The sequence below is a fragment of the Hemiscyllium ocellatum genome, chromosome 4, assembly GCF_020745735.1.
Source record: "Hemiscyllium ocellatum isolate sHemOce1 chromosome 4, sHemOce1.pat.X.cur, whole genome shotgun sequence".
Lineage (NCBI taxonomy): Eukaryota > Metazoa > Chordata > Chondrichthyes > Orectolobiformes > Hemiscylliidae > Hemiscyllium > Hemiscyllium ocellatum.
The window spans coordinates 43,726,822-43,754,473 of NC_083404.1; the positions used below are offsets into that span (position 1 = coordinate 43,726,822).

The following is a 27,652-nucleotide window of genomic DNA, read 5'->3' on the forward strand; positions in this document are numbered from 1 at the left end:
CTCCCCGTGTCTGCATGGGTTTCCTCCAGGCGCTCCGGTTTCCACCCACAGTCCAAACATGTGCAGGTTAGATGAATTGGCCATGCTAAATTACCCGAAGGGGTAAATGTAGGGGAATGGGTCTTGGTGGGTGTGCTTCAGCAGGTTGGTGTGGACTTGTTGGGCCGAAGGGCCTGTTTCCACACTGTAAGTAATCTAATCTAACCTTAACAGGATTATTATCAGTGTTTATGCACCATGGGTCTCCTTCTACCCAACTTCACCCATCTTTATCAATACAGCCTTTATTTATTTCTTCCTCATATACTTCTGGACAGGTATAATGGGACAAATGGCCATTTCTGTGCTGTTTATTTAAAAAAAAAGTTTTCCTCATAGTGACTATGTGCTAAGGTGCAAATGGGTTTCTTTCTCTGTAGTGATTGGTATTAATTAATCTGTTTATTGAGGTCAGAAGATTAACTGCTGGAGATGGAAAATTGTTGTGCTGATCCTCCAAGGAGTGTTAATGAGTCTGGGACCAAGGCAGAATGTCAGGGAGGCATGTGGGTTGCTTGAGTGCATGCCTAACCAGACTATCCAAAAACCTGGGTGTGTTCAGTTTCTTGGTATTATAAGTAAGAAACAGACATGCAAACATGCACATGCAATAGGTAGGGCTATTAACATTTTCTAATGGTAGTTAATTGACTTGTTTTCCCTCTTGCATTACAGGTTTGTATAACAAAGGCTTTATTTATCTTGATGTACCAATATCAGATGACAGCTGCATAGCAGGTGAAAAGTTTATTTGAAATGTAATTTCATAATTCTGATTTGAGTATGATCTTAGTTGATACAAGAATGAATTAATCCCTAATTCTAAACCATTCTATCAGCATGGATGTTTTTCCTTTGGATCATGGAACTCTAAGAGAAATGTTGATCAAAATATTCAAAATCTAGACAGTTTTGATAAGGGTATGTGATGAGATGTTGTTTTTAGTAGTATATTGGTCAATACATTGACAAAAGAACCAGAGGCAACATGAAGTGAAAACAAACCTCCTGAATAAGTGAGTTTTTGTGAGCTGAAGTGCACTGCCTGAAAAAGTCCTGGATGGAGTTTCAGTTGTACCTTTTTGCAAAGGACTGGGTAAATATTAGGGAGGGTAGGGGGAGGTTTGCTGGCTGTGGGGAAATAGAAGGGGAATGAAACTGATTGGACAACCTTTTCAAACAGCACAGACGTGGAGTGTTGAATGATCTTCGTTTTTATGTTACCGTTTGACTGAGTGTTTTTCTTTCTTTCTAACAATTTGTAAAAACCATTATAGGAAGTGAGTAATTTAGTATTAGTTAAGCTGGATTTTGAGATGATGGATTTTTTTTTTGGAGTTGTCTCAGCAGACTTCTTGAGTTCCTTAATCGACATGTTTTTAAAAAAAGAAATAACTTTATTAAGAATATATATTATTTAATTGACATAACATGATTTCATACCAAGTTCTTTCTTCAATATGAGGTGTCAGCTTGGTTCAGTTGACTTGAATTCTAAGTCTTTTGGTTGAAGCCTTACTCTTGTACATGAACCTTTATAATCTAACCAGATTCTTTGGTACAGTTCTAAAGAAGTTCTACATTGGTAGAAAGTTGAGAAATGGGTATATCTTTCGGATCCACTGTTAAACTGAGGTTCTGTCGAAATGCTTGTGTGGATGTGCAAAGTTGGATAGCCCTGTTCGCAAAGGAGCTGAACATATCTGTATAGTGGCTGACATTTATCCCTTGGTGTCCACCACCATTGCTGGAAAATATTAAGCGTCAGGCAGCATCAATGAATGAGAAAGAACAGTTGAATTGTTTCATGTTGATATTTCAACACTAGTGCAAGACAAAAGGGGGTGGTAATGGGACAAAAGTAAAATAAAAAATGTGAACAGAGGCTATATCGACTGGTTAAAGCAGAAGGCTTCTGGAAATGCCTGGGTGAAAAAATGTGTAGATTGCTGAGATGGGGACCACTTCACTGACCTTGTCAATAAGGAATCACCACACTTTCTCCAATTTCGTTGATGCTGGTGCACATATCCACCTGCTGTGCTGCAGGTATAGCATCTGCCCTTTCAATATTTCCTAATCTTCCTTCCAGGATGGCAGTCACTCCTAGGTGAAACACTGATCTACTTGGTGGTATTTCTGATGCAGTGTATTTGCCACACTCAGTGCACCCTCTCCTGTATGTAATGCAGATTGGGTGATTATTTGCCCCTACTGAGGTTGCAAACATGAACTATAGCTTTGTCACTGAGTGAAGAGAAATGTCTTTACTTTTGAGAATTGTTGAATGCTTTTCTGTAGATTGGATAGCAGCAGACACTATCTTCATCCATTAAGGGAAAATTAGTAAACATTACATGATGACAAGAATAAAAGGTGAAATATTATTGGTAGCAGATAGATTAGTTGCTTATTGAGAAGTCTGTTGTGATGTTGCTGTGGATAGGGAGGGATGACTATGAAAACTCTTTTCCTGAGTGGAACATCTGATCGCTTTTTAATTGCTGATTTCAAATTGAGCCTTTTAGTTTTGAAAAGGAGACATTCTGTTGAAATTTATTGCGTTGCATGCATCAGGACTGATACGTGAATGCGAAATTTTAAAGTTTATATGGTGTGAAGAAAACGTACTGATTGGTTGGGTCATTGACATAGAGAATGCACCATGGAATTAAATAATATAAATTGTTGCTGTCTTTTAAGTATGAATTTATCATCTTACATTTATCAGGACAAACACACAAATATTTCACAGTATGTCTTTTTTTCCTACAATGCTGAAGTCCGAAAGTTCAAATTGACTTTTACTATGTTTTATATCAGTGCGGACAATGTGTCTTTTTTTAACTTTGTCTTTCCTTCGGTGTTTAGTTCCCCCTTTAGAGGGCTTTGTGATGAACCGGGTCCAAGGTGATTACTTTGAAACGCTTCTGTACAAGATTTTTGTTTCTATCGATGAGCAAACCAATGTTGCAGAGGTAGGGGGGCAAACAAAATAAATTTTGTTCTTTTCTTCTAACCCAGTGCAAGCAAGCAGCCATGTCACAGTATTTTTTTTTGAAAGCGCAGACGAATTTAATATAAAAGAAATCCTGCACTGTCAAAGGTGTTTTTTTTTAGATTAAGCTGAGGCCTTGTCTGCCTCTTCAGGTGGATATAAAAAAAATCCCCAAGGTACTATTTAAAGCCCAAAGTGTTATTTCTAGTGTGCTCTTGAAAATACTTATCCTCTGACCAATATCACTTTAGAGCAAAAACAGATTGCATTGCTATTTGTGGGAGTTTGACGCAGTCAAATTGGCTGCTGCTTTTCCTACCTTCCAATGGTGACTTTACTTCAAAATTGTTTCAGTGACTGAAACATTTTGGAATGGCCTTTTATAAATAGTTTCTTTCTTGCTTTCTTTCCTGAAATTTTCATATAACCCGTTTGCATTTAGTGTGAGCAACATTTTCATTTGAAGTCATACACTGAAATCTAAATTATGTTTGTGACATTGGAAAGGCAGAAATTAGTAAAAAATTCTGTACAGACTTTTAAACCAGACCATGTATTTATTTATTTTATTCTTTAAAAAATGAATTGAGTACAAGAGTTTAAAAATATTTAAATTATGCAAAGCTTTTAATAGGCAGCCAGTGATGTTTTAAGTTTTTTCAATTTTTTGAATTCATTTGTGGAACATAGCTATTGCTGGCCGGCCAGCCAGCCAATCAGCTAGCATTTATTGCCTGTCCCTAGTTGCCTTTGAGAAGGTGGTGGTGAGCTATTTTTGAACCACTGCAGTCCACATGCTGGAGGTTGACCCACAATGGCCTTAGGGACTTATAACTTATTATTCTTGAAAAATTTGGCTTTATTTGTTGATGCACTCTGACATTTGTTTGCCCTATCTGTTCCATCAGATGTTGCTCATCATAATTATGTATGTCATTGCCCTGTTCTATTCTCACCCTTTTTAATTTTCGCATGTAATATACAATCATTTAGTAGCCCTGAATTGAGGATTCGTATTCTTAAGTCCACTTTATTCTTTTCCCCTTGGTTGATCCAAAGGAAGACATAAAAATGCACATGAGATAATTATAAATGAGACAAACATAAAAACTTTTCAGAAATGAATCCAAGTTGTAAATCTTAAGCTTTCAGCAGCTAACAAAATTCCAGTTTACTTTGGAAAATTTGTTCACTCATTCCAAGCTCGGTACTCTGTTTAAGAAGCAGCAAATGAGAAACAAATACCTTTTAAAGCTCCTTACTCTCCAAAATACTTCTAAAATGTGTGTACTACAGATTTGTGCTTAGTTTTGGGGAGGATAGGGGCCAAGATGGAAGAGGAGAAACAAAGGAAGCATAGGAACAGGAACATTAAAAGAGAAACTGGAAATAAACATGGCCAGCACACAGCCTGCATACTGAATATATCACATCTCAAATATTATACCCCCTCAGTCAAGTGCTGGTTTTGGCAAAACTCTCTCTCATTCAGGCCACACTCCCAGAAACAACCATTTTATTATAATGTTACAGATATTAAAATATCCAGAACTGGTTTTCCTTCAAAGTCATGCTGCTGTTTATAAGATCTGTCAAGAGATTTTGAGACGCCAAGAATTTTAGAACCAGCAACAATGTGCAACTCCCAAATCTCCCCAATAATGAAATCCTATTTATTCCAGAAGTGTAAATTAAGCATTAACAGTTTATACATTCCATTTGGCAAAAAGTGAACTGGCAAAATGCCAAGTAGCCAGAATCTCATGATAAAGGCACTTTGTTGTTTACTCCCACAACTATTACGGAAAAAGACCTAACAAAAATCTGAACGCTAACAAAATCAGAACTCGATGAGATTCAATATTGAATTATATTGTACTGTATTAAAGTTTTGGAAAATTACAAAGAAGTTGACTTCATCTGATATATCTTGTAATAGCATCAAGTTTTGTTCCCATAACCATGAGGCAGGATTGGTTTTATTCACATATTCACCCCAGAGACAAGCCTCTCGACCAGCTGCCAACTTTTTCTGTGCTGCAGTTCCTGTAATTTTTGAAGAAGCATTAGGTAAATGGCACAGATAAATGTGCATAGTGACAGACATAATAGGAGATCTTGACTTGAGATGGGCTTTGCAGAGATTTGGTTGAGGTCTTTTAATAAATTTTTGTAAAGGGGCTCGGCAGTTTGAATTCGGGAAGTGTATTTGTTAGTGACTTGAGAACCAGACATGTTTGGAAAGGGCTTGATTTGGTGGATGATTGCACTCAGGATGGTTACAAGAAAACAGTGGCAGACGATCTTATCAAAGGATACAGAATGGTGAGATTGAGGAATGGTTGTCAGTGCATTGTGGGAACAAACATTTGAAAAGTTTAGAAGCCTATAATTTACCGAATTTATTTTTTTTTCTTTTTTTGTGATTTTAGAAAGTGTCTTTATGAAGGAAGTAATGGCTTTTTAATGTTTTTCAGCTGGCAAATGTGCTGGAAATAGATTTGTCTCTTGTGAAGGTACGTATGTTTTACAAATTTGCAATTAAACATTCAGATTCCATGTAATAAAAGTTAAGAGTACTTTTTTTTGGATTGTGACGTTTTAAGTTGTATTTTTCTTTCTGGCAGAATGCTTGAGATTTTGAAGTGCTGCATGAAACTAAAGTGTAGATGCTAGAACATTTGAATTTAATTATATTATCTCTTTACCATATTCACTGAATAATGCGCACAGTTGTAAACTTGAATTCCAAAATACTAGTAAAAATTCCAGAATGTGGTATAATGGAATGGAATGTTGCTAATTCGTGCAGAATTAGTGACCCTGATGAGAGAGACTTTACTATAAAATGCTCATTCACTCACAAAGTCTTGGAGATGATTTAGTAATGTATAAAAATCTTAAATCTGACAATTTTCAGTCACTTTACAATTACGTATTTCTGAACCTACATTTGTACTAGAAACTACTTGTGTAAAACTTGCTAGGCTATAATTATACCAATGGATGACCAGAGGGAGATGCAATTGTGGTTTAGCAGATCTATATTGGCAATTTCTAAATGCATGTCACTATATCCTAGATTTTGTATGGACATAATAATACTCAGTAACAAACATAAACCTTTAGCACCCACACATGTAGTTCAACCCAGAAGTTGCTGTCTCTGACATCTTGCTCCCCCACAGGGTGTGCTGTTAAAACCCTCAGATGGAAATCAACTAGAATTCACTGAGTTGATGTGAAATCCCACCCATATGTTCTTAACTTATTCACATTAGGTACAATAAGAATATCATTCGTTGAATTAGGTGCAAGTAGGTTTTGATGAACATTACAACATAAATTCTGGTGAACAATTTATCTAACTGTGAAAATCTGATTCATTGATCAAATGTCAAATTTCCCAAATGCTTCCAATTAACATTTCTGGAAAAATTTAATATTTAAGCTTTTCTCTTAGTCCTGTGTGTATGTCATGATCACTATTTCATTTTCTGTACATTATAAGATGGCTTGGTATCTGAGTGAATTCTTTTAATATGGCTTCTTGCCCTGCTCAATGTCATCACTGTAGCTGAATGCTTGAAGCCCCTTTGGCTAGCACTAGAATTAGATTTAAACTGGAAAGGTGAAGTCCATGCTTGTTATATGTTAGTGAGTGGCTGCCTCAGTGGTCAGATTTTTTAAAAATATATTCAGTTTTAGTATGAGGGCATCACGAGTTAGGGTCAACCACATTGCTCTGGGTCTGGAGCCCAGACCAGGTAAGGATGATCATCTCTTTCCCGAAAGGACATTAGTGAATCAGATGGGTTCCCCCTGACAATCTACACAATAGTTTCGTGGTCATCATTAGACACTAATTCTAGATTTTTATTGAACTAAAATTTTACCATTTGCCATTGTGGGAATTGAATCCGAATCCCTGGTATACTAACTGGATCTATGGACTAATAGTCCAGCGATTATTACCACTAGACCATCGCCTATCACTTTGTCACTTTATTTTGCGCACTGAAGAGTCTGGGCCTACATAGCCTCACATGTCCTTTTCAACATATTTAGTTCTAATTCTCTTTAACTTCATTGTTTGATGACATAATTTTGTAAGTGTTCATTTTCTGTTCAGAATGCAGTATCAATGTATTGTCGACTAGGTTTTGCACACAGAAAAGGACAAGTGATAAATGCAGAGCAGCTTCACCCAACCTGGAGGAATGTTCCATCGGTCAACAGATTAAAGTAAGAGGAGGCTTTTGCACTAATTATTTATCCATTGTAGCTATCAATTGTGATTTTTTTTTGATTGTTGGTGAGAAACAATTTGCTTTACAAGTACAAGCTGGGGTAATTTGAGACCGAGTGATATGTTGATTCATTGAAGGAAAGTTTAATTTGTTACTAATTTAAAATGTAGATGTTGTTAAAAATGAGTTACAACATTGCACCTAAGACTGTATTGAAGACTGATGGTGTATGGTAATAAAAGACAACACTCATGATATGAAAGCCAACCCTCACCCATAAGGATGAAGTGTCCTTGACAATGTTAATGGCCCTCGAGCTAATATCAGTCCTTTGGTTGTTTTCGACTTTTATACGAAACCATTTGATGGAAGACCATGAATCTGAATTATCAGTATAACCTAGCTTATGCTACTAGTCTTAAAGCTACTGTCTTTGAGAATTTGTTCCCACTGATGGAGGTCTGTAAATGGGGATCATGATTTTCTCTCTCTCAAATTTGAGAAAATTCCTGTTTTTCCTGACCACAGAATGAAAAGGGAAAACTGGATTTCTGAAGATAGAAATTGTACTTTTTTTTAAAGTTTCCTAAAATTATAGTCATTGCATTTTTACCATCTACACCACTTACTGCTAACATCAAATTTAACGCACCTAAACTAACTATTCTCACTTTTGTTTGTGCCAGTATTTATATTGCACACAAATTTTGTTTGTTTAATTTGCTTCATCTCATTCCATCAACATACTTTGGCAAAGAGGTGGGAGGGGTCGTGGCTTCCTTTTTTTAATAACCCTCTCTAGGTCAGTTGCGACAATTCTTTTTGCTTATTTGTAGTTTAGCTTGTAGCTGTCACACTTCAATTAGATTTCATTGACTATATTAAAATGTAAATGAGTTAATTTGAACATTTCTCCTGCGTTTCTCTCTGTCTCACACATACATGTACTGATGAAGAACCGTACTGTATATTGTAGACCACGTATTATAATATCATTGAATTCAAATGGTTACCATTACACACAAAAACAAATAAGACCAAGGAAAACGTAGCTTTTGAAATGAAACATGCAGCAATTGGCTTCAGATAGAATAGCCTTTGGTGAAAGCTATTTTACATTAAACATTTTGTTTTGATTTTTATAGCCTTTAGGATGATGCTTCCCTTTTTATTGTTTTAAATTATCCTCTTATGTAGCACTTGAAGCTTATTCTGTTTTTTTTTTACTTGCACAAATACGGATCTGACAAAGGAAAACCTGGTAAGTGCTGATTTCGTATGCTATGTTCACCAATCAAACTTTGCTTTATCTTGCATCTTTTTTTAAGAGAGTGCCCTAAGCTTTTGAAACTTACAACAGAGTGCTGTGTGAATGTATATATGTAATGTAGCAACTAATGTTTTTCAAACGTGTTTGAAAAATGGATTTAATGTATTGTTGGAACCTAGTTCTAGTTTTTTTTTCTAAAAAATCCTGTATTTTTGATTTGTTGCCTGGGATGTCATGTTTTCCCATTCTTTCTTTCTATTGTATTTTTCAAAACATGTATTGCACCCCATGTGTTGAGCTCTACTGGTGTTTGTTAGACTGTTGTTTTTAATGGTTGTGTGTTCAGAGCATGAAGTGTTGAGCACATGAACAACTTCAGTTTTTAATGGGTATGTTTCAAACCATTGTTTTGTTTTTGCTGCTTTTATTGTCATTGAAAATGGGATATGATAAAGAGTCTAAGATTTCTAATGGCAAATTACTGCAGGAACATTTGTAAAAACAGTCGACGTAGTTCCCATCATGTATTTTCACCAAGGAAGTAAATGTTCTTTAAAGTGGTGTTAAATTCTAAATATGCAACTTTGTAGTTGTTTAATTAACACTCTGCCCAAGGATGTGCTAATGTTAGGGTTGCTTCATTGCTTTACACAGGTGTGCAATGGATCCACAAAAGATGCTGCTGTCATGGGATGGGACTGAAAATCGAAGTCCTGTGCATGATGTATCATCAACAGATGTGGATGCAGCCAGTCAAGATGATGCAGGTGAATGTGTGTCTCTTCATTTTGGTCAAATTCAGAGTGTGTGATGTTGAATAATGTTTATACATTCAGGTAACTAATTGGATAACTGCCAGAAAACAAGTGGGCTGTGACTTGATCTTAAAAAAAAACTTCTGTAATGAAAAGTATGAACATTGGTCTGTGAAGACTGTTGTAATCCTACCTACATCACATGGACTGCAGTGGTTCAAGAAAGTGGCCCATTACTATTTGCTTCAGAGCCTTTTGGGCAGATGATAAAAGCTACCCTTGCCATCAATATTTACATCCCTCAGGTTAATAAAATAAAGTGAGTTTTAACCTTGTAGGTTGTTTCAAACTTTCAACCCTTATGGATTTTTTCATTCTTTGCAATAATGTGATTTTTTTTGGATTGTACAATTGGAAGTTAATTACGGTAGCATTGTAGTTACATAAAGTTGTCTTAATTTTTAGCAGACTCTGCCAGTGTGAACAGTCTGAGCATGCCCAGTGGACACACTAAGCGAATTGCCTTCCTGTTTGATTCAACCCTTACAGCATTCCTTATGATGGGAAATCTTTCACCGGTGAAGTATTCTAAAATCTATCTAACTTAGTTTATCATGATTGAGGTGTAAATATTGGCCAGACCAGCAGAAAGAATTACTTGGTCTTTCTCCAAAATATGAGGCATCTTCTGGAGAAGAATGGGTAATTAATATGGCATAATCTGTACATGACATTTCAACACAAACGTCATTCAAATCAAAAGTGAGAAAAAAAGTAACAAATTACATTTATTGTACAGTGCCACTATTGCATTAAAAGTAAAGTAGATGCTGAATTTAGATGATCTCATTTTCACTAAATTAATAGAGCTGTTGACTGTAAAATATATTTTGAACCAGTTACTGTGGGGCACAAATGCTAATGGTTTTGATTTTTTAAAATGTTTGTCTCTGTTTAAGTGTTAGTTTTGTTCATGTTTCATTGTCTTGTTTTCTACAGAACCTCAAGAGCCATGCTGTGACAATGTTTGAAGTTGGAAAACTATCAGATGAATCATTGGACAGCTTCCTTACAGAACTTGAAAAGGTAGGCTGTTGGGGTGAGTTTTACTTTTGAGGGAATGGTTACTGCACTTTGCTTTGAAGCATTGTTTAGGTTACTGGATTATTCAATATATTACGATTGTGGAGGTTGAGTACAGCAAATTAGGAGAGACGGTTTCTTGTGACAGGAGAACCATAGTATCTTCTATTTAAGATAATTAGCAAGAAAGCAAATATTATTAAAAGGTGGAAGCATCTTGATATTAACTGTTTTATTGTATTAATTATTGTGGGGATTTATTATAAATAAACACAAATGAAAACTCTGTGGGTATTGCGATAAGGAGTTGTGTTCTTGCGGTGTGTTCTCTTTTTAAATACAACTAGAGCCAACCTTTACATTATATCATTCAATTCATTTCTCAGATTGAAACAACTGTGGAGAGAAAATTGAATAAATACTTGGAAAGGAAATATTACATGGCTCCAGGAAACAAAAGGGAGTGGAATTGATAGGGTAGCTCTTTGTAAGAGCAGGTACAGACACATCTGGCTGAAAAGTCTTTTTGCGTATGTTTTAATACAGTTAATCTCAGAATATGTCAGAAGGTTTTCCTTTTGGGAAAAAAAAATTACTGGTAGGTTTGATTTGGGAGGAAAGAAAAGTTCTGAATTTTGAGTTCAGTAGGATTAAAGTTTCTATAAAGTGGTACATTAAAGGCTTGAGGGTCTAGGTAAAGTAGCATTTAGATCATAGGCAGTACAGCTTTGGTTTGCTAGATGGTAGTTAGTGAAATGTTGTTTGTGGTTTTACACATCACCATTGTAATGTAAGTTCTTTTCTCATAAGGAATTTTTAGAATGTAACACCTCATTGCAGAGCTCTATTATGAGCTATGTCATACCCTGTACAACTTAAATTCTGCAACAGTTTTTGCTGCTTTTTTAGGGGTTTCTTTGCTCTCAGTGCAGGTTTAGAACAATGCAAAATGTGGTCAAATTGAGATGCTGAATAAGGAATAAGCTGTGGTGCTCAGCCCAAATTTGCACTGTGGTGCATTTTGCAAGCTCCCCTCACTTACATGGAAGTGAACAACAGCAACTTGCATGAATATAACCTGTGTAACATTGTAGAGTGTCCCAAAGAGCTAAGAATTCCAGAGTTGAGAAGCTGAAGGTGCACCATCTATTGGTGGAGTGAAGTGGGTATAAAAAGTTATCAAGTTTGAGGAGTGCAAAGCCATGGAGAGTCATTATGTCCTATTCGGGAGAGGCAAGACTGGAAGAACGAGGCCTAAGATGAGTAAATGAATATGATCACAGCAATGTCCTGCTAACTCCCCCTCGTTCTATTTTCAGATAGTGACAATCTGATTGTGCTGCATTGCTGTGTCACTCTGCTCTTGTATACGAGGTAAACTTTCTAGTAGAATCTGAAAGTCATTTAAGAAACATTTTCCATTGCCTGGAATCCATTGACACTTCTCAGTAGAGAGGATCAAGTAATTCAGCTAATGTTGATTTTTGAAGGCAGGGTGGCTTTTTGAATTGGTCACAAGCTGGCTTATTTAATGTGTTGTAAATAAAACATTATAATTGATGCCCTTGGAAAAGGGAGGTTGCCTTGTGCAAACACTTGCCCACCACAGTAGAATAAATAGCAGCACCTGTAGTTGAGATTTTATAATGTGTTTATATTTATCTAAACACAGTTTTCCAATTTTCAAAAAGTGGAAGGACTGATTATGATTTGCAACCTGTAACCGATCGATTTTCTTTTAAACATGCAAATTGTTGTAATTAAGATTTGAACTTGATCTTGTTGAAGCATAAGGGATTTTGAGGTGGTTTGACAGGATAGATGCTGAAAGGAAGATTCACTTTCAGATGTTTCATCACCATACTAGGTAACATCTTCAGTGAGCCTCCGACTGAAGCACTGGTGATGTAGTCCACTTTCTATTAATATGTTTGAGTTTCCCTAGGTGTGGTGACATCATTTCCTATGTGATGTCATTTTCTGTTCTCTTTCTCAGGGGGTGGTAAATGGGATCCAAGTCAATGCGTTTGTTGATAGAGTTCCGGTTGGAATGCCATGCTTCTAGGACTTCTCGTGCGTGTCTCTGTTTGGCTTGTCCTGGGATGGATGTGTTGTCCCAGTCAAAGTGGTATTCTTCCTTATCCGTATGTAAGGATACTAGTGAGAGTGGGTCATGTCGTTTTATGGCTAGTTGATGTTCATGTATCCTACTGGCGAGTTTACTGCCTGCTTGTCCGATGTAGTGTTTGTTACAGTTCTTGCAAGGTATTTTTTAATTGATATTAGTTTTGCTTGTTGTCTGTATAGGGTCTTTCAAGTTCATTAGCTGCTGTTTTAGTGGAAACTCAAACATAGAAAGCGGGCTACATCACCAGTGCTTCATTCGGAGGCTCACCAAAGATATTACCTAGTATGGTAACAAAATGTCTGAAAACGAACTTTCCAGCTCAGTGAGCAAACCTACATCCAGAACCTCAATCTGATCTACAAATCTTCTCAAACCTCGCCAAGCTGATTCCCGCACGAGGACTGAAGAATTTAGTTATAAAATAAGGGATCTTCCATTTAAGATTTATTTTTTCTCTAAGGTTTGTTAGTCTATGGAATTCTTTTCCCCAGTGAGTAGTGGTAGTCATATATTCCAGGCTGAGTTAGAAAGATTTTGATTGACAAGGGAGTTGAGGATTATACGTGGGGTTTTGAGTAGGAAATTGGCATTACAGCCATAATTAAATCACCATGATACTATTAAATATTGAAGCAGGTTATAGGGGCTGAATGGCCTACTGCTTAAAATTTTTCTTCCTATTCTACTGCTTGTACCCAAGATTTTTACTATTTAATTTTGGAGGTTTTGCTGAAGCATAATTTAGACACATAAAGTAATCAGAATATTTTATATTATAGGTTCAAAATACTGGTGAGGGGGAGGCCCAGAGATATTTTGATCATGCACTAACTTTGAGAAACACTATACTCTTCCTGCGTCACAATAAGGAGCTGGTTACAGATGAAGAGCAACCAAACAATGGTAGGAATTATAATTTGAAAATACAAATATCCTTTTGTATGTGCAAGGTATCTTTTTTTTGACCACCTCTGTGAATGATGAAATTTTAGAGTGCAGAGCCATTTAAAAATACATTTTAAAAATAGGTTAAAAATCGTAGATGTACAAATTTGTACCCAATTTAGAGTTTTGTTACCATTTACCTTTTTGGCATGGATAAGCAAAATCATGAATTTGTGGATGCAGAGGATTTATGGTAATTATTCAAGGCCAAACTGTAGATATAGGGGAGATACTGACAATGATTAGTAATCCAGAGACCCAAGCTAATGCTATACAGACATGGGTTCAAATCCCACAATGGCAGATGGTGAAATTTGATTCAAATGAAAATCTGGACTTAAAACTTAGCATCTGGTTCAGTACAGTCCTTCTTAGGGAAATAAATCTTCATTCTTGCTTGGTCTGGTCTACATGTGACTGTAAATCCACAGCAAAGTAGTTTACTCTTAAAGGCCCTGGCAATACATTCAGCTCAAGTGGCAGTTAGGGATGGTCAACAAATGGCCATCCAGTGACACCCACATCCCATGAATGAATAAAAAACACTAAGATACCATTGTTATAGGTTCATTTCCCATGACGTTACCTGTGTCATTTCTAGGGGGATAGGAGCGTTAAGGAGAATCCAAAGGGTTTTTATAAATACATTAAGGACAAAAGCGTAACTAGGGAGAGAACAGGGCCTCTACAGGATCGGCAAGGCAGCCTTTATGTGGAGCCACAGGAGATGGGGGAGATACTAAACAAATATATTGCATCAGTCCATGTGGAGAAGGACATGAAAGATATGGAATGTGAGGAAATAGGTGGCAACCTCCTGAAAAATATACATATTACAGAGGAGGTGGTACTGGATGACTTGAAACAAATAAAACTGACTAAATCCCTGGGAACTGATCAGGTGTACCTGGAACTTTGAGAAGCTAGGGAAGTGATTGCTAGGCCCCTTGCTGACATATTTGTATCGTCAATAGACAAAGGTGAAGTGCCGGAAGACTGGAGGTTGGCTAATGTGGTGCCACTATTTAAGAAAGGTGGTAAGGACAAGCCAGGGAATTGTAGACCAGTGAGCCTGACCAGTGGTGGGCAAGTTGTTGGAGGGAATTCTGAGAGACAGGATTTACATGTATTTGGAAAGGCAAGTACTGATTAGGGGCTAGTCAGCATGACTTTGTGCATGGGAAATCATGTCTCACAAACTTGACTGCGGTTTTTGAAGAAGTAACAAAGAGGATTAATGAGGGCAAAACAGTAGACGTGATCTATATGGACTTCAGTATGGCATTCGACAAGGTTCCTCATGGGAGACTGGTTAGCAAGGTTAAATTCATGGAATACAGAGAGAACTAGCCATTTGGATACAGAACTGGCTCAAAGGTAGAAGACAGGGTGATGGAGGGTTGTTTTTCAGACTGGAGGCCTGCGACCCGTGGTGTGTCACAAGGATTGGTGCTGTGTCCTCTACTCATTTATATGGATGTGAACGTAGGAGGTATAGTTGGTAAGTTTGCAGATGACACCAAAATTGGAGGTTAGTGGACAGTGAAGAAGGTTACCTCAGAGTGCAACGGGATCTTGACCAGATGGGCTAATGGGCTGAGGAGTGACAGATGGAGTTTAATTTGGATAAATGTGAGGTGCTGCATTTTGGAAAAGCAAATTTAGAAGGACTTGTACACTTAATGGTAAGGCCCTGGGGAGTGTTGCTGAACAAAGAGACCTTGGAGGGCAGGTTTTTCATTCCTTGAAAGTGGAGTCACAGGTAGATAGGATAGTGGAGAAGGTGTTTGATATGCTTTCCCTTATTGGTCAGAGTATTGAGTACAGGAGTTAGGAGATCATGTTGCAGCTGTACAAGACATTGGTGAGGCCACTTTTGGAATATTGCGTGAAATTCCAGGCTCCTTCCTATCAGAAAGATGTTGTGAAATTTGAAAGCATTCAGAAAAGATTTACAAGGATGTTGCCAGGATTGGAGGATTTGAGCTATCGGGAGAGGCTGAATAGACGGGGGCTATTTTTTTTCATGGAGCATCAGAGGCTGAGGGGTGACCTTATCAAGGTTTATAAAATCATGAGGGGCTTTGATAGGATAAATAGACAAGGTCTTTTCCCTGGGTGGGCGAGTCCAGAACTAGAGGGCATAGGTTTAGGGTGAGAGGGGAAAGATATAAAGGAGACCTAAGGATGGTGTGTGTATGGAAAGAGCTGTGAGAGGAAGTGGTAGAGGCTGGTACAATTACAGTATTTAAAAGGCATCTGGGTGGGTATATGAGTACGAAGGGTTTAGAGAGATATGGGCCAAGTGCTGGAAAATGGGACTAGATTAGGTTAGGATATCTATTCAGCATTAGATTAGATGATTAGATTCTCCACACTATGGAAATGGGCTGTTCGACCCAACAGGTTCACACCAACCCTCCGAAGAGCAACCTACCCAGTCCCATCCCTCCATCCTAAATATACCCCTGACTAATGCACCTAACACTATGGGCAATTGAGCATGGCCAATTCACCTGACCTGCACATCTTTAGACTGTGGGAGGAAACCGGAGCATTCTGAGGAAACCCATGCAGACACTGGGAGAATGTGCAAACTTCACACAGCCAGCCACCCCAGAATGAAATCGAACCCAGGTCCCTGGTGCCGTGATGCAGCAGTGTTAACCACTGAGCTACTGTGTCAAGTTGGACTGAAAGGTCTGTTTCCATGCTGTACATCGCTTTGACTCTAAAATGAGATTGAATATTATACAAAAGTAATCATTTAAATGTTCGAATCCCTTGCAGCATGTCTTAAAATTGAGATTGGCATGACTTATTCCAGGCAATTAATTTAACTTATTTAAATAACACTGCTTAGATTGGTAAAAATTTTGTTTTCTTTCAGAGCGAAGAATGTGTCAGTATTAAGTTAGGGAGAAAGATTGGGGTCGTGAGGGGTTTTGATTGCTATTTTTTAAATCTGGGAAGGCAAAGTCTGGTGAGGTTCTGGTGTCAGGGTTTGACAGCAGGATCATAGTAGCTTAAAAAGGTGGTGCCTGATTAGTGGAAGGGTGGATCACTGTTTGTTTGAACGAAGGGTTCGAGTTGGGGAGAGTGGTTGAAGGAGGCCATGTGGTTGGGGTTTCATGCAGTGGTAAAGATAGGAAAGTATTAAAGGTGCTAAAATTGATCCTCTTTAGCAAAGGGAACTGTCAGAGCCTGACAGGGAGAGGGCAGCTTTGTGAGCAAGAATGTGAATGTGGAACTTTTGAATGAGATGCGATTTATGGTGAATTAAATGTGGCTGAGCATGATTTCCACATTCGTTCATCTGTTAATCTACTAAAATATGAACAAGTGTGATCAGGTCCAGAAATCTAGGGGTCTCCACTTCGACTGGCATAAATTTAACCAGTTTTAAACTGCAAACATACCAGCATTTTGATAATAAAATGATCCTTGATTGAAGGCAGTATTTTTAAAAATTACTTTTTTGACTGTTGATAGTTTCGTTCATCCCTGGTCAAATTTGGGAAAGTGAAGCTCAATTGTTTCTCATTATTGCTAAACCTTTCTGGAAGTATAACTGGCCATTTGAAGAAAAGGTTGTATGATTGGCATGCTGGATGTATGTATTAAAATGGCAACAATTCATTTAAATGCTTTGGAACTGATCTTTTCTGGAATGTCAAGTGGAGAATGTCTAGATTCTTGTTAGGTAAGGGAATCAGCAGTTATCAGGGTAGATGGGAATGTGGAATTCAAAACAAACTGATCAGCCATGAACTTAGTGAATAGCAGGGCAAGCTGAAAGGGTTGATAGTTGACTTCTGTTGAGATGTTCTTGTGTTCAAAGAATAGTTCTGTGTATGAGATTTTATTCTTTGTTCTGTTTCAGGATTTCCATTAGATCTGTTACGTTGTGAAAGTTTATTGGGATTGGATCCTGCAACATGCAGCAGAGTCCTGAACAAAAATTATACACTATTAGTCTCAATGGCGCCGCTCAGCAATGAAATCCGGCCAGTAAGCAGCTGTACACCACAGGTAAGTGCAGGAGTTGCAGAATGATCATCCAGTACAGCTTTTTCTAAACTTCTAGATCTTCTCAGGAGGACTGAAAATTAGATTGCTCTTTCAAAAAGAGTCAGCACAGATACTGTAGGCTGAGCAGCCTTCTTCTGGACTGCATCATTGCATCACAGCTGTAAAACTGCAAGATTGGAAAGTAGTATTCAAAAACTTTAAGTAATAAGAGCAATAGAAATAATTTGATAGCTGTTTCAAAGATCTGACATGGACATAATGAGCTGAATGGTTACTTTCTATACTGTTTGGTTCTAGACTTTTGTCAGTTGCTGATTAGCATCCACAACTGGTCACAATTCAATAAACCAAAGGTCTTTTTCATGACTGTCTGTTTCTTGGGTAGCTGAAGTGTGTGTGTACACACACATACAATACACTGAGGAGCTCTCTGACCTCTGGGAGGGGAGACAGTGTCTTCCTAATAAAATTCCTGAAGTCAAAAAAAAAAGCTTTTATCCCACCACTAGCTTTAAGCTATTGCATTTAACCAACAAGTCAATGACTTTATAATTTGTGAAACTTACTTTGTGCTCCTCTGCAGAAGTAGAAAAAACCCCAAGGTCGGAGACTTGGGCAAACAAAAGAGACACCCTATCAAATCCTGACAACTAGTGATGAAATAACTCCACAGCGGCTGGTATCCCGTCACCCTTCATTTACACATGGAGAGTCCTTGACTCTTGTACAGCCTCATCAGAGTCAACTCCCAGACTGTCAGGATATTTGACACTTCTGTTTTTTATATATTTTTTAAGGAGGACAGTTGCACGCGCACACACAGATCCAGAGCCTCTGCCACTCTTTTTTTTTGAGTGAATAGGATGTCTGATGCTCCTATTACACTTCTGTTCTTAATATGTCAGCCAGGGCTGTATGATCGAGGCTGTTAATTTGGACCAATCGGGGAGCTTGTACTCTATAACGTGCACCTGGCTGACCTCGTTACAGTCACTAGGTGACATTAAACTAATTTCTGCAGTGCTTGTTTGTCCTCCATCCAAAATGTCAATTTGTTAGTGTGGTTGGGGGAGGGGTGGAGAAGTGAGTTAGAGTTTCAAGAGTAGACTTGTTTCAGTTAAATTTTTTTTGTTGTAAATGATGGTTCATGTTAAGTATGGAAACCTTGTCTGTGTTTTTTTGTTAACACTAGTCTATCAGGCAGATAAATTGGTGGTATTTATGTACTTTGATAAAATGTTTAACTTTGTGACAACTCTGGGAATAGTGGGGCTTGATTTCTAGCTTATTACCTGGTGAGGTGTAACGGAATCGGTCTTAATGTTTTGTATTCATAAATATCTATCTTTACTAAGAATTCATAACTAGTTAGATTAGTTTATTAGGCCTATTTGATATACAGTTGAATAAAACCTATATGATTAATCATAGCTTGCTAAAATTGAAATGAATGCTATATGATGATCCTCATTAATATTTTATACAGGGATCTCGCCTTGAATTTAAAAATAATTACAGCGTGAGAGTTTGCTGGAAATATAATAATATATTATTCTGCATCTGATTGGAAAAGGCACATTTGGTTTATGTTTTCTATGATATGTCTAATTTTGTATACATCATTCTTGCATTAAATCAATAACTTTTTTGTTCAAACAATTAGCACATAGGACCAGCTATCCCAGAGGTTAGTTCAATCTGGTTTAAACTATACATCTATCATATTACTGGACAAGGACCCCCATCATTGCTACTTTCAAAAGGATCAAGGCTCAGAAAACTTCCAGATATTTTTCAGGTATTTGGAGAAAGCAATCATTCGTACATTTCCTGTTTAAATGCACAAAGTTTGTTCATTCCTATAGTGCATCAGAATAATTGATTAAAAATACATTGTTGTTTTCCTTTTTTTTATTTTCTCAGGCCTATGACCGACTGCTTATAACCTCTTGGGGACATGATCCTGGGGTTGTTCCCACTTCAAATGTGCTCAGCATGTTGAATGATGCCCTGACCCATTCTGCTGTATTAATACAGGTGAATGTTATTTGACTGTAACTGAGAAATCTTCTATTAATTGAGCATCTTGTCTGCTGGTACAGAATGTAAGAAAACTTGTACTGTGACCCAGAGAGTGATGTGAGTTTTATTTTTATATGATCAGTTAAATGAAGTATTTAATCAGTACCAAATCAACATTCCCCGATGTCTACTTGCAGTAGATATAACTGTATAGAGAGCTTTTCTAAGGGTTTCTGTCAATCTCATGAATAGACTAGTGTGCATGTTAAAAATGGTTGAATATTGCACCCAGTTGAAGCAAAATTTGTGATGACTTGCTGGTAATCTGGTAATGTATTTTTGAAAGACCAGTCTTTCCAATAAAAACATGCTTTAGAGCATATCAGTTTTCTTTTAATGTAAACATCTGGAGACCTTGGCATAGAACTAAAATCAAGGGACAAGTAATCCAGAGGCCCAAGTTAACCCAGAGGTTTACAGGTTCAAATCCTGCCTCTGTAGTTGGTGGAATTTAATTTCATTTAGTAGTTCTAGAATTGAAAACTACTTTCCATAATGATGGCCATGGAACTACTACCTATTACCATAAAATTCCCACGGACGTCTGCTATCTTTACCTGATCTGGCTGATCTGTGACTCTGGAGCGATAGTAATGTGGTTGACTTGTATTTGTTCCCTGAAATACCCTAGTAATTCACTCAGAGAAATTCAGGTTGGATATAAAATATGATCTCCATGTTCTGTGAAAGAGTAAATAATTCAGTTTAAGTTACTTGAAGTGGATTGCTGTGCTGCCACTATAGTATGATTTTAATAAAATAAATAAATACATTGTTAATTATAGGGTTATGGCATCCATGGTGATGGCGAAACAACTTATGTTCCGTTCCCTTTTGATGAAGCAGAAATGAAAGGAGGTGAACATTTCAATTCTGACAATTTGCATTTTTTTTATACTTCAGATCTACTTCTGTGCATGATAGATGCAACTTAGCTGAATAATGCTTTGTCTTGTGTCTGCTGCAGAATTCTCCCGGAGTAACATGTGTGCTCATCGAGCTTTGAAAGTGTTGAGGGCAAAAATGGATCTGGACCATTTCTGTGGCTTTGTGACTATGTTGAACCCTTGTGTGCAGTGCGTCAGTGGCAGGCATCCCAGTGAAGAACTAGAGGAGAAAGGTACTCTAAAGACCAACTTAGCATTATTAAAACTGCATTGGAAATAAACCTGTAAACCAACTTGTCAGAATGCAATAATTTATATTTCATAAATTTCAAAGGTTTGTGATATTGTTGCAATAGTACATTGTTGAAAAGTTGAGTGGTTGAAGTACAGAACCTGCTACTGCGTTGCATAGAATTGGCAGCACATACATAAACCACTCATACAGTAAATGGACCAACTGGCATTAGCTTAAAAAACAACATGAGCTATCTCTCTCCCTCTTCCTCACATCATTGCTGCATATTTTCTTTTTTTTAAACTTCTACTTAGCTAGCTTCCCCCTTAAGTAAAGACTCCTGTTGGTAAAGAGCCCTTCATGAACCAGGACATCACACAGGTTTCTATTATTGCTGAAGTGCTTGTAACCAATGTGTACACAGTAAACTCTCAAACAGAGAAGAGATAATAACCAATTAAGCTAACTTTACATGTCAGTTGAGGAATAAATGTTAGCCTGAACACGAGATAATTTGTTATTTGAACAAAATACTATTCTTTAAAATATGCTTTAAATCCACTTGATAGGGGTCTTGGCTTAATGTCTTATTCGAGAAACAGCATCTCTGATTGTTCAGGACGCCTTCAGTGTTGCACTGGGAGTGTCAGTGAATATTTTTGCACCCAAGTATCTGGAGTGAAACTTGAATCTGCAGCACTCTGACTTGAAGTGAAAGAGTTGCCTTTGGGGCTAAAGCACACTCTTAAATACATCAGAATTCTTCATTTCAACCACTCTTATGAAGTAGCAAATTTCAAATACTTACCACTGTCTCAGTAAAGAGTGGAGTAGTTAAGGTGAAAAGTGAGGATGCATTTGAGAGGAAGCTAGTCAGTACATAAAGAAATTTTGAAGGGTGTGTTGAAGGGATTAGATAAATTTAAAGTGGGCATAGATTTGTGTGGAGCCTAATCTCTCATCACAACTTTAGCCTAACCGAGCTGAGTTGTGCTGTAATTGTGTCGGATCATTTAAACCATAAGATATGAGAGCAGAATCAGACTACTCCCCCCATCCTGTCTGTTCTGCCATTTGATCATGGCTGATATGTTTTTGGACCCCATTTTCCTGTTCTCGCCCTGTAATCCTTGATCCCCTTGCAATTAAATTTATTGCATTGCTGCTGTCAATGTGAACTCCTCTACATTGGAAAGATGAAACACAGACTGGGCGCTGTGTCCACAAAATAACGCAGAGTCTCCAGCTGCCTGCCACTTCAACATACCACTACGTTCCCTCGCCAACATTTCTGTCTCAGGCCTGCTGCGAGGCTCATTGCAAACTTTGCATTTGCTGCTTGGGAACCCTGCAGACTTCAGCTCTCAATATTGAGTTCAAGAATTTTAAAACTTAAATATCACCACCTAGGTCCTTTATTGCCCACCCTCACACCCCAGGCCCTGACATCACAAGAGCCTTTTTCAGTGCAGCCAACCCATTTTCACCTACTTATGGTCCCCATTACCAGCTTTTCTTTCTCCCTGGCATACTGTCATCCATCCCTTTTGCCTGCCTAACTGTTGTTCTCCCTGTTGGCTCTATCTCTTCCTATCCACTTGCTCCTTGTCCTCTTTCTTCCTCCCCCATCTTTGACATCGATACCATTTTTTTATATTAGCTACCATGAGTTCTGAAGAAGGATCACTAGACTCAGAACATTTAAGTCTGCTTTCTACAGGTGCTGCCGGATGTGCTGGGCTTCTCCAGCAATTTCTGTTCTTTTTAGATTTTGCACTTCTCTTTAATTTTATAATTTTTAAAGTGTGTTGATTTATCGTTGGGTGTTGTGGTTAGATACTGCAGTCACAGCCAACCAATGTCAATCTGACCATAACTAAATTATAAAAGAAATTCACAGTTCAAAATAAAACCCAAATTACAAAACTTTCGAGATGGATATGTAAACTATTTGAGCTTGCTTGCCAGAGATTTTTAATTCTATCAATTACTTCAATAAATTACCACTGTTTTAATTATTTAATGTAATTACATGAACTCAATTAAACTGGACTCTCGACTAACCAGTTTACTGCCAATACACACTGAAGATGTGGTAAGTAATCATTGGCATTTTGAAGATATTAGGATCATCTGTTGAGTAGAGGACTAATAAGCAGTCTGTGTTGTCTTAATATGGTAAAGTTGCTGATGAGCAACATTTCCCAACATACTAATCTGTTATTTTGAAATCTGGTTTTGACTGTATTATATGCCACTTGTCTTGATGATATTACCTGTAGCATTGTGGGTGGTACTTGTGCCTCTGAGTCAGGAGATTTCTAAGTAATGTTCCGCCTCAGGGATCTAGGTGTAACATTGCGGACACTCCCAGTGTGTGCTACATTGTCAGTGGTGCTGTGCTTTGCAATGAGACGTTGAACCATCAGGCCTTTCGGATAGATGTAAAAAGTCCTTGGGCTGCTACTTCAAAGAAGAAGAGGAGAGTTCTATTCATCTTGGCCAATACTTATCCCTCAATCAGTACACCAGAAACAGATTAATCATTATCATTTGCAATTTGTGGGAACTTGCATAGATTGGCTGCTTTTGGGTGTAAAAGAAGGTTTTTCTAAATTAGATTTTTGATTAACTGTTTAAAAAGTAATGATTAGCTTTGATTTAAATGTACTTTGGAATCTTAACTCTCCCACACTGCACACTACTGTATGTTCACATCTAAAAATATATTTGCTTTCCAGTGGTATTCTGCGGATTTTTAATTGAGCTAGAAATTATCTTAAATAATGTTTCTGTCAATTATATGAACTTAAATGTTTTGTAGAAGAATTCGATTCTCCACCTGGATCTGATGCTCAAGGCAGCACAGAATCATTTGAGTTGGTAACTGATGAGCCCATGGCCGATGCTGTGCCTAAAAGAATTTCTGAAGGTAAATACAATTATTGTAATGTTAGTTTTATGCACTTAAATAAAATACTGCACTTCCCAAACCTGTGACTTTTCACCTTGAATTACAAGGACAGCCAATTGCATGGGAACATTACCACTTCCAGGCTTCCTTCCGATGTCTCACGTGATTCCAATTTGGATGTTTTGAAACATAGAAATTAAGAGTAGATATAGGCCATTCAGCTCCTCAAACCTGTCCTGCCATTCAGTAAGACCATGGCTGATCGGTTTGTGTTTTGAAGTCCACATTCCCATCTACCTCTGATAACCATTGCTTCCCTTGCCTAACAAGAATCTGGACAATCTCTATTATATCTGCTTTCCATCCTTGCTGGATCAAAATCCTGGTGCTCCATACCTTTATAGCACTGTGGGGAATGTTGCCACCCCATGGATAACAGTTCAAGGGAGGGGCCTTGTCATCAGTTTTTCAAGGGTCACTTAGCATGGGCAATAACATCCATATTATAAGAAAACTTCATCTGAGCTTCCTGATGCTCAATGGATATATGCATCCAGTGATTGTCTTGATACAGACATTTCAAAATGTCCTACCTTGATGCCTGGAATTCTAATTTCTGTCCAGTTACTAATGTCTGTCTCCCTGTCTCTATCATCCTCCAATTCAGGTTTGTTGTACCTCCTCTATTTTCATTGCTGCAGCATTGACAAACATGCCTTTGGCTGTTTAGAGTCCAAGGGCTACAATTTTCCCTTAAATCTCTCCAGTTCTCCACCTCTTCCAGTTTGAAGACATCCCATTGAAACCAATATTTTGTCATCTTATCTTGCAATGCTATAAACAGTCGAGGTTTGTCTAATAATCCATTCCTATGAAACTCCTTGGGACATTTGTGGAGATATCAAAGATGGTACACAAATGCAAATTGTTATTGTTTGAATTGTAGCGATGCCCCAAAAGTAAATTTAATCCTAGTTGCTTTATAGTCAAACCTTTGTGTGACAAATGAAAGAGGGAACGGGAGTATTTTGCTGTGCTGACTTGTACAATGTTTTGATTTTCCAGCCTCCGCAATGGAACAGGACTGGATTCCTTTGGAGCTGTGCTTTGGGATCCCACTCTTCATCTCAGAACTAAATAGGAGTGTCTGTCAGAAAATTGCCACACATCAATTATGTGGGAAGGAAAGGTAGATTTTGTTTTGGGCTTTGCATATGATGGTTATTATTTGCTTTTGCAAGTATAAAATTTTAGTTGCTTTTTCATAGAATCATGCAGCACGGGATATGGCTGTTTAGCTCCTTGTGTCTGTGTCGCCTCTCCAAAGGCCTAGGAGATTATTCCCCTCCCTTGATTCTACCGCGTAACCCTGCAATTTTTTTTTTGTTTGAGTAGAGATCCAATTGCCCTTTAAAAGTTATGATTCAGACTGGTACCACCATTTTTTTTTAAGGCATTGCATTCCAAATCATTTGTTGTGCATTGAGTAGCACTATATGCATCTGAGTCAGAAGGAAGTGTGTTTAAGTTCTGTTTTAGATTTGAGTGCATTGATCAAAGTTGATACTGCAGTTTAGTAATGGGGGACTGCTGGACTGTCTTTGGATGCAATGTTAAACTGAGGCCCTGTCTGTCCTGAAAAATGTATAAAATACCCCATCATTTTACTTTTTAAGAAGAGTTATTCCTGGTGTCTTTATCAATAGTTATCCTCGCTCAACATCACAGAAGTCTGGACAGTATCACATGTTGTAGGAATTTACATCATAACAAGTGACTACACTTCAAAGTATTTAATTGGCTTTCCAGAACTTTGGGATATTCATTGGTCCTGTACTACGAAAAGTTAAAATCTACCTTTATTGTCACAACTGAGTGGTGAAAAAAATGTTCATCATTCATCTCCCTTGGCTTTTTTTAACCAAGTATTTTATATTCTCTGATTATTGATCCTCATCCTAATGGAAACAGTGTCACCTCCTTTATCAAAATCTCATAAATTTGAATATCTCCATTATTTCTTAATCTTCTCTCTCTTCTAAGGTGAACAATCCCAATTTCTTTAGCTGTATGTAACTGAAGTCCTGAATTCCAGAACTAATTGATATGCATTTTAGATTTTTTTGTCAAACATACATATACTTGAACTGATGATGTGCAGTTGTTGTATTCATGAAGTTCTCTTGATTATGCATTCTTAAAGAATCTTAGAGTCATACAGCACAGAAACAGATCCTTTGGTCCAACTCGTCCACCCCAACCCCATTTCCCAAACTAAACTAGGCCCATTTTCTTGTGTTTGGACCATATCCTCTCAACCTTTTCTATTCATATACCTGTCCAAATGCCACTTAAATTTGGTAACTGTACCTGAATCTACCACTCTTTCTGGCAGTTCATTCCATATATGCACCACCCTCTGTATGAAATAATGCCCTTTTTTAAATCTTTCCCCTTTTGTTTTAAACCGATGCCCTCCAGTTTTGAACTCCCCGATCCTAGCAAAAAAACCTTGGTTGTTCACCTTATCTGTGCCCCTCCTGATTTTATATACGCCTATACATCACCCCTCAATCTTATGCTCCAAGGAAAAAAGTCCCAGCCTATCCAGCATCTCCTCTTTCATATTTCAAAGGTAAGTTTCAGGTGCTGTGTTCAAGTAGTTTGACCAATTGAATTGCATCTGGAAGTTAAGTAAAACACACTTTATTCTTACATTTATAGTTAAATACAAATGAAATAAAGAAGAATTTGAAGAACTTTATTGGAAAATTCAACACAACAATAGATTATTACTGCAAAACAGTAACTATTCCAATACAGTAACATCCCATAAATACACCCCTTGGCAAAGGCAAATTTGGAAAACAGATTGTCTGACACACCGGTTCAGTCAGCAAGAATGAGATAAATGCAGCTGCATCCAGAGAGAAAAGTAGGTCTTTCCTGCCATAGTCTCAGTTCACACCCACTAACTAACTAAAGCAAAACCTGCAAAATCCTTTGTTTGTGTATGTCTCCACCCACTCCTGTTTCTCTTGTTCTAACTTTTAAAAAAAACTACCCAGTGCTTCATAAGTTGATAATCTTCTCATAGATTGCTCATCATCCTTTCCCAATCTCTCTCTAAAAGAAACCAGGACAAAATACACTTCTTAAAGCTATAATATCATCTCACAGGGTTGTGTTAAAATTGAATAAAATTTAACTACAGCGTTGCGTCTAGTTCTAGCACCACAATTTAGCAATTGATGTTAAATGATGCATGGGATATAATCATAGAGCATGGAAACAGATCTTTATGTACAACTAGTCCATGTCGACCATGTTCCCAAAGTTGCTCCATTTGCCTGTGTTTGGCCCATATCTTCTCTAATCTCAAATTTAATGTTGACCTGCTTTGTGCACTTCCTGTGCAGCTGTAACCTTGTATGCCTCACTCTGTCTAAGCACCCTTTGATCTGAATGTCCTAGTTTGCGATGACTTGCCTGTACTGCTCTCAAAACAAAACTTTTCACTGTTTTTGGGTACATGTGATTACAATTAATCAAATCAAATATCCCTCCGAAGCTTTCCTAGATTCCAGAGAGTGGTTACAGGGATGATCAACTTCAGTTTTTTAGATGGATTGGAGACGACATTGGGCAACTTTTTCTCAGAGGGTCGTGCATGTATGGAATGAGCTTCCAAAGGAAATGGTAGAGATGGGACAATTACAACATTTTAAAAGACATCTGGATCGGTATATGAAGAGGAAGGGTTTTGTTGGATATGGGCCAAGTGCTGGCAAATGGGACTAGATTAATTTAGGATATCTGGCTGGTACAGGCTGAATAGTCTACTGCCTCTCATATTTACAGTTTTTACAGCACAGAAAAGGTCCAATATATCCACACTAGTCATCAAACAGCTACCTCCTTCGATCCCGTTTCCCAGCAATTGACCAAGTTGGCTGTGACTTTTCTAGTGCTCATCAAATACTTAAATGTCTTCAAGATTCCTGCCTGCCTTTTGACAGCAAAGTTTTGAATAC

The 27,652-nt window shown here is 37.7% G+C and overlaps 1 protein-coding gene across 2 annotated transcripts in view; it reads left to right on the forward strand.

The window, feature by feature from the left end:
- fam91a1 (family with sequence similarity 91 member A1) overlaps positions 1 to 27,652 on the forward strand; it is a 50,771-nt gene that overhangs the window by 18,187 nt on the left and 4,932 nt on the right. Inside the window, exons 8-22 of one of the 2 annotated variants that reach the window (XM_060823087.1) lie at positions 715 to 777; positions 2,911 to 3,017; positions 5,515 to 5,553; positions 7,170 to 7,282; positions 9,212 to 9,324; positions 9,778 to 9,890; positions 10,312 to 10,398; positions 13,303 to 13,426; positions 17,352 to 17,500; positions 19,164 to 19,298; positions 19,424 to 19,537; positions 20,368 to 20,440; positions 20,550 to 20,702; positions 23,529 to 23,636; positions 24,684 to 24,807. In XM_060823087.1, the coding sequence (XP_060679070.1) occupies positions 715 to 777; positions 2,911 to 3,017; positions 5,515 to 5,553; positions 7,170 to 7,282; positions 9,212 to 9,324; positions 9,778 to 9,890; positions 10,312 to 10,398; positions 13,303 to 13,426; positions 17,352 to 17,500; positions 19,164 to 19,298; positions 19,424 to 19,537; positions 20,368 to 20,440; positions 20,550 to 20,702; positions 23,529 to 23,636; positions 24,684 to 24,807 (1,615 nt within the window). The remainder of the gene's footprint in view (positions 1 to 714; positions 778 to 2,910; positions 3,018 to 5,514; positions 5,554 to 7,169; positions 7,283 to 9,211; positions 9,325 to 9,777; positions 9,891 to 10,311; positions 10,399 to 13,302; positions 13,427 to 17,351; positions 17,501 to 19,163; positions 19,299 to 19,423; positions 19,538 to 20,367; positions 20,441 to 20,549; positions 20,703 to 23,528; positions 23,637 to 24,683; positions 24,808 to 27,652) is intronic. The other variant, XM_060823089.1, reaches the window with a different exon arrangement.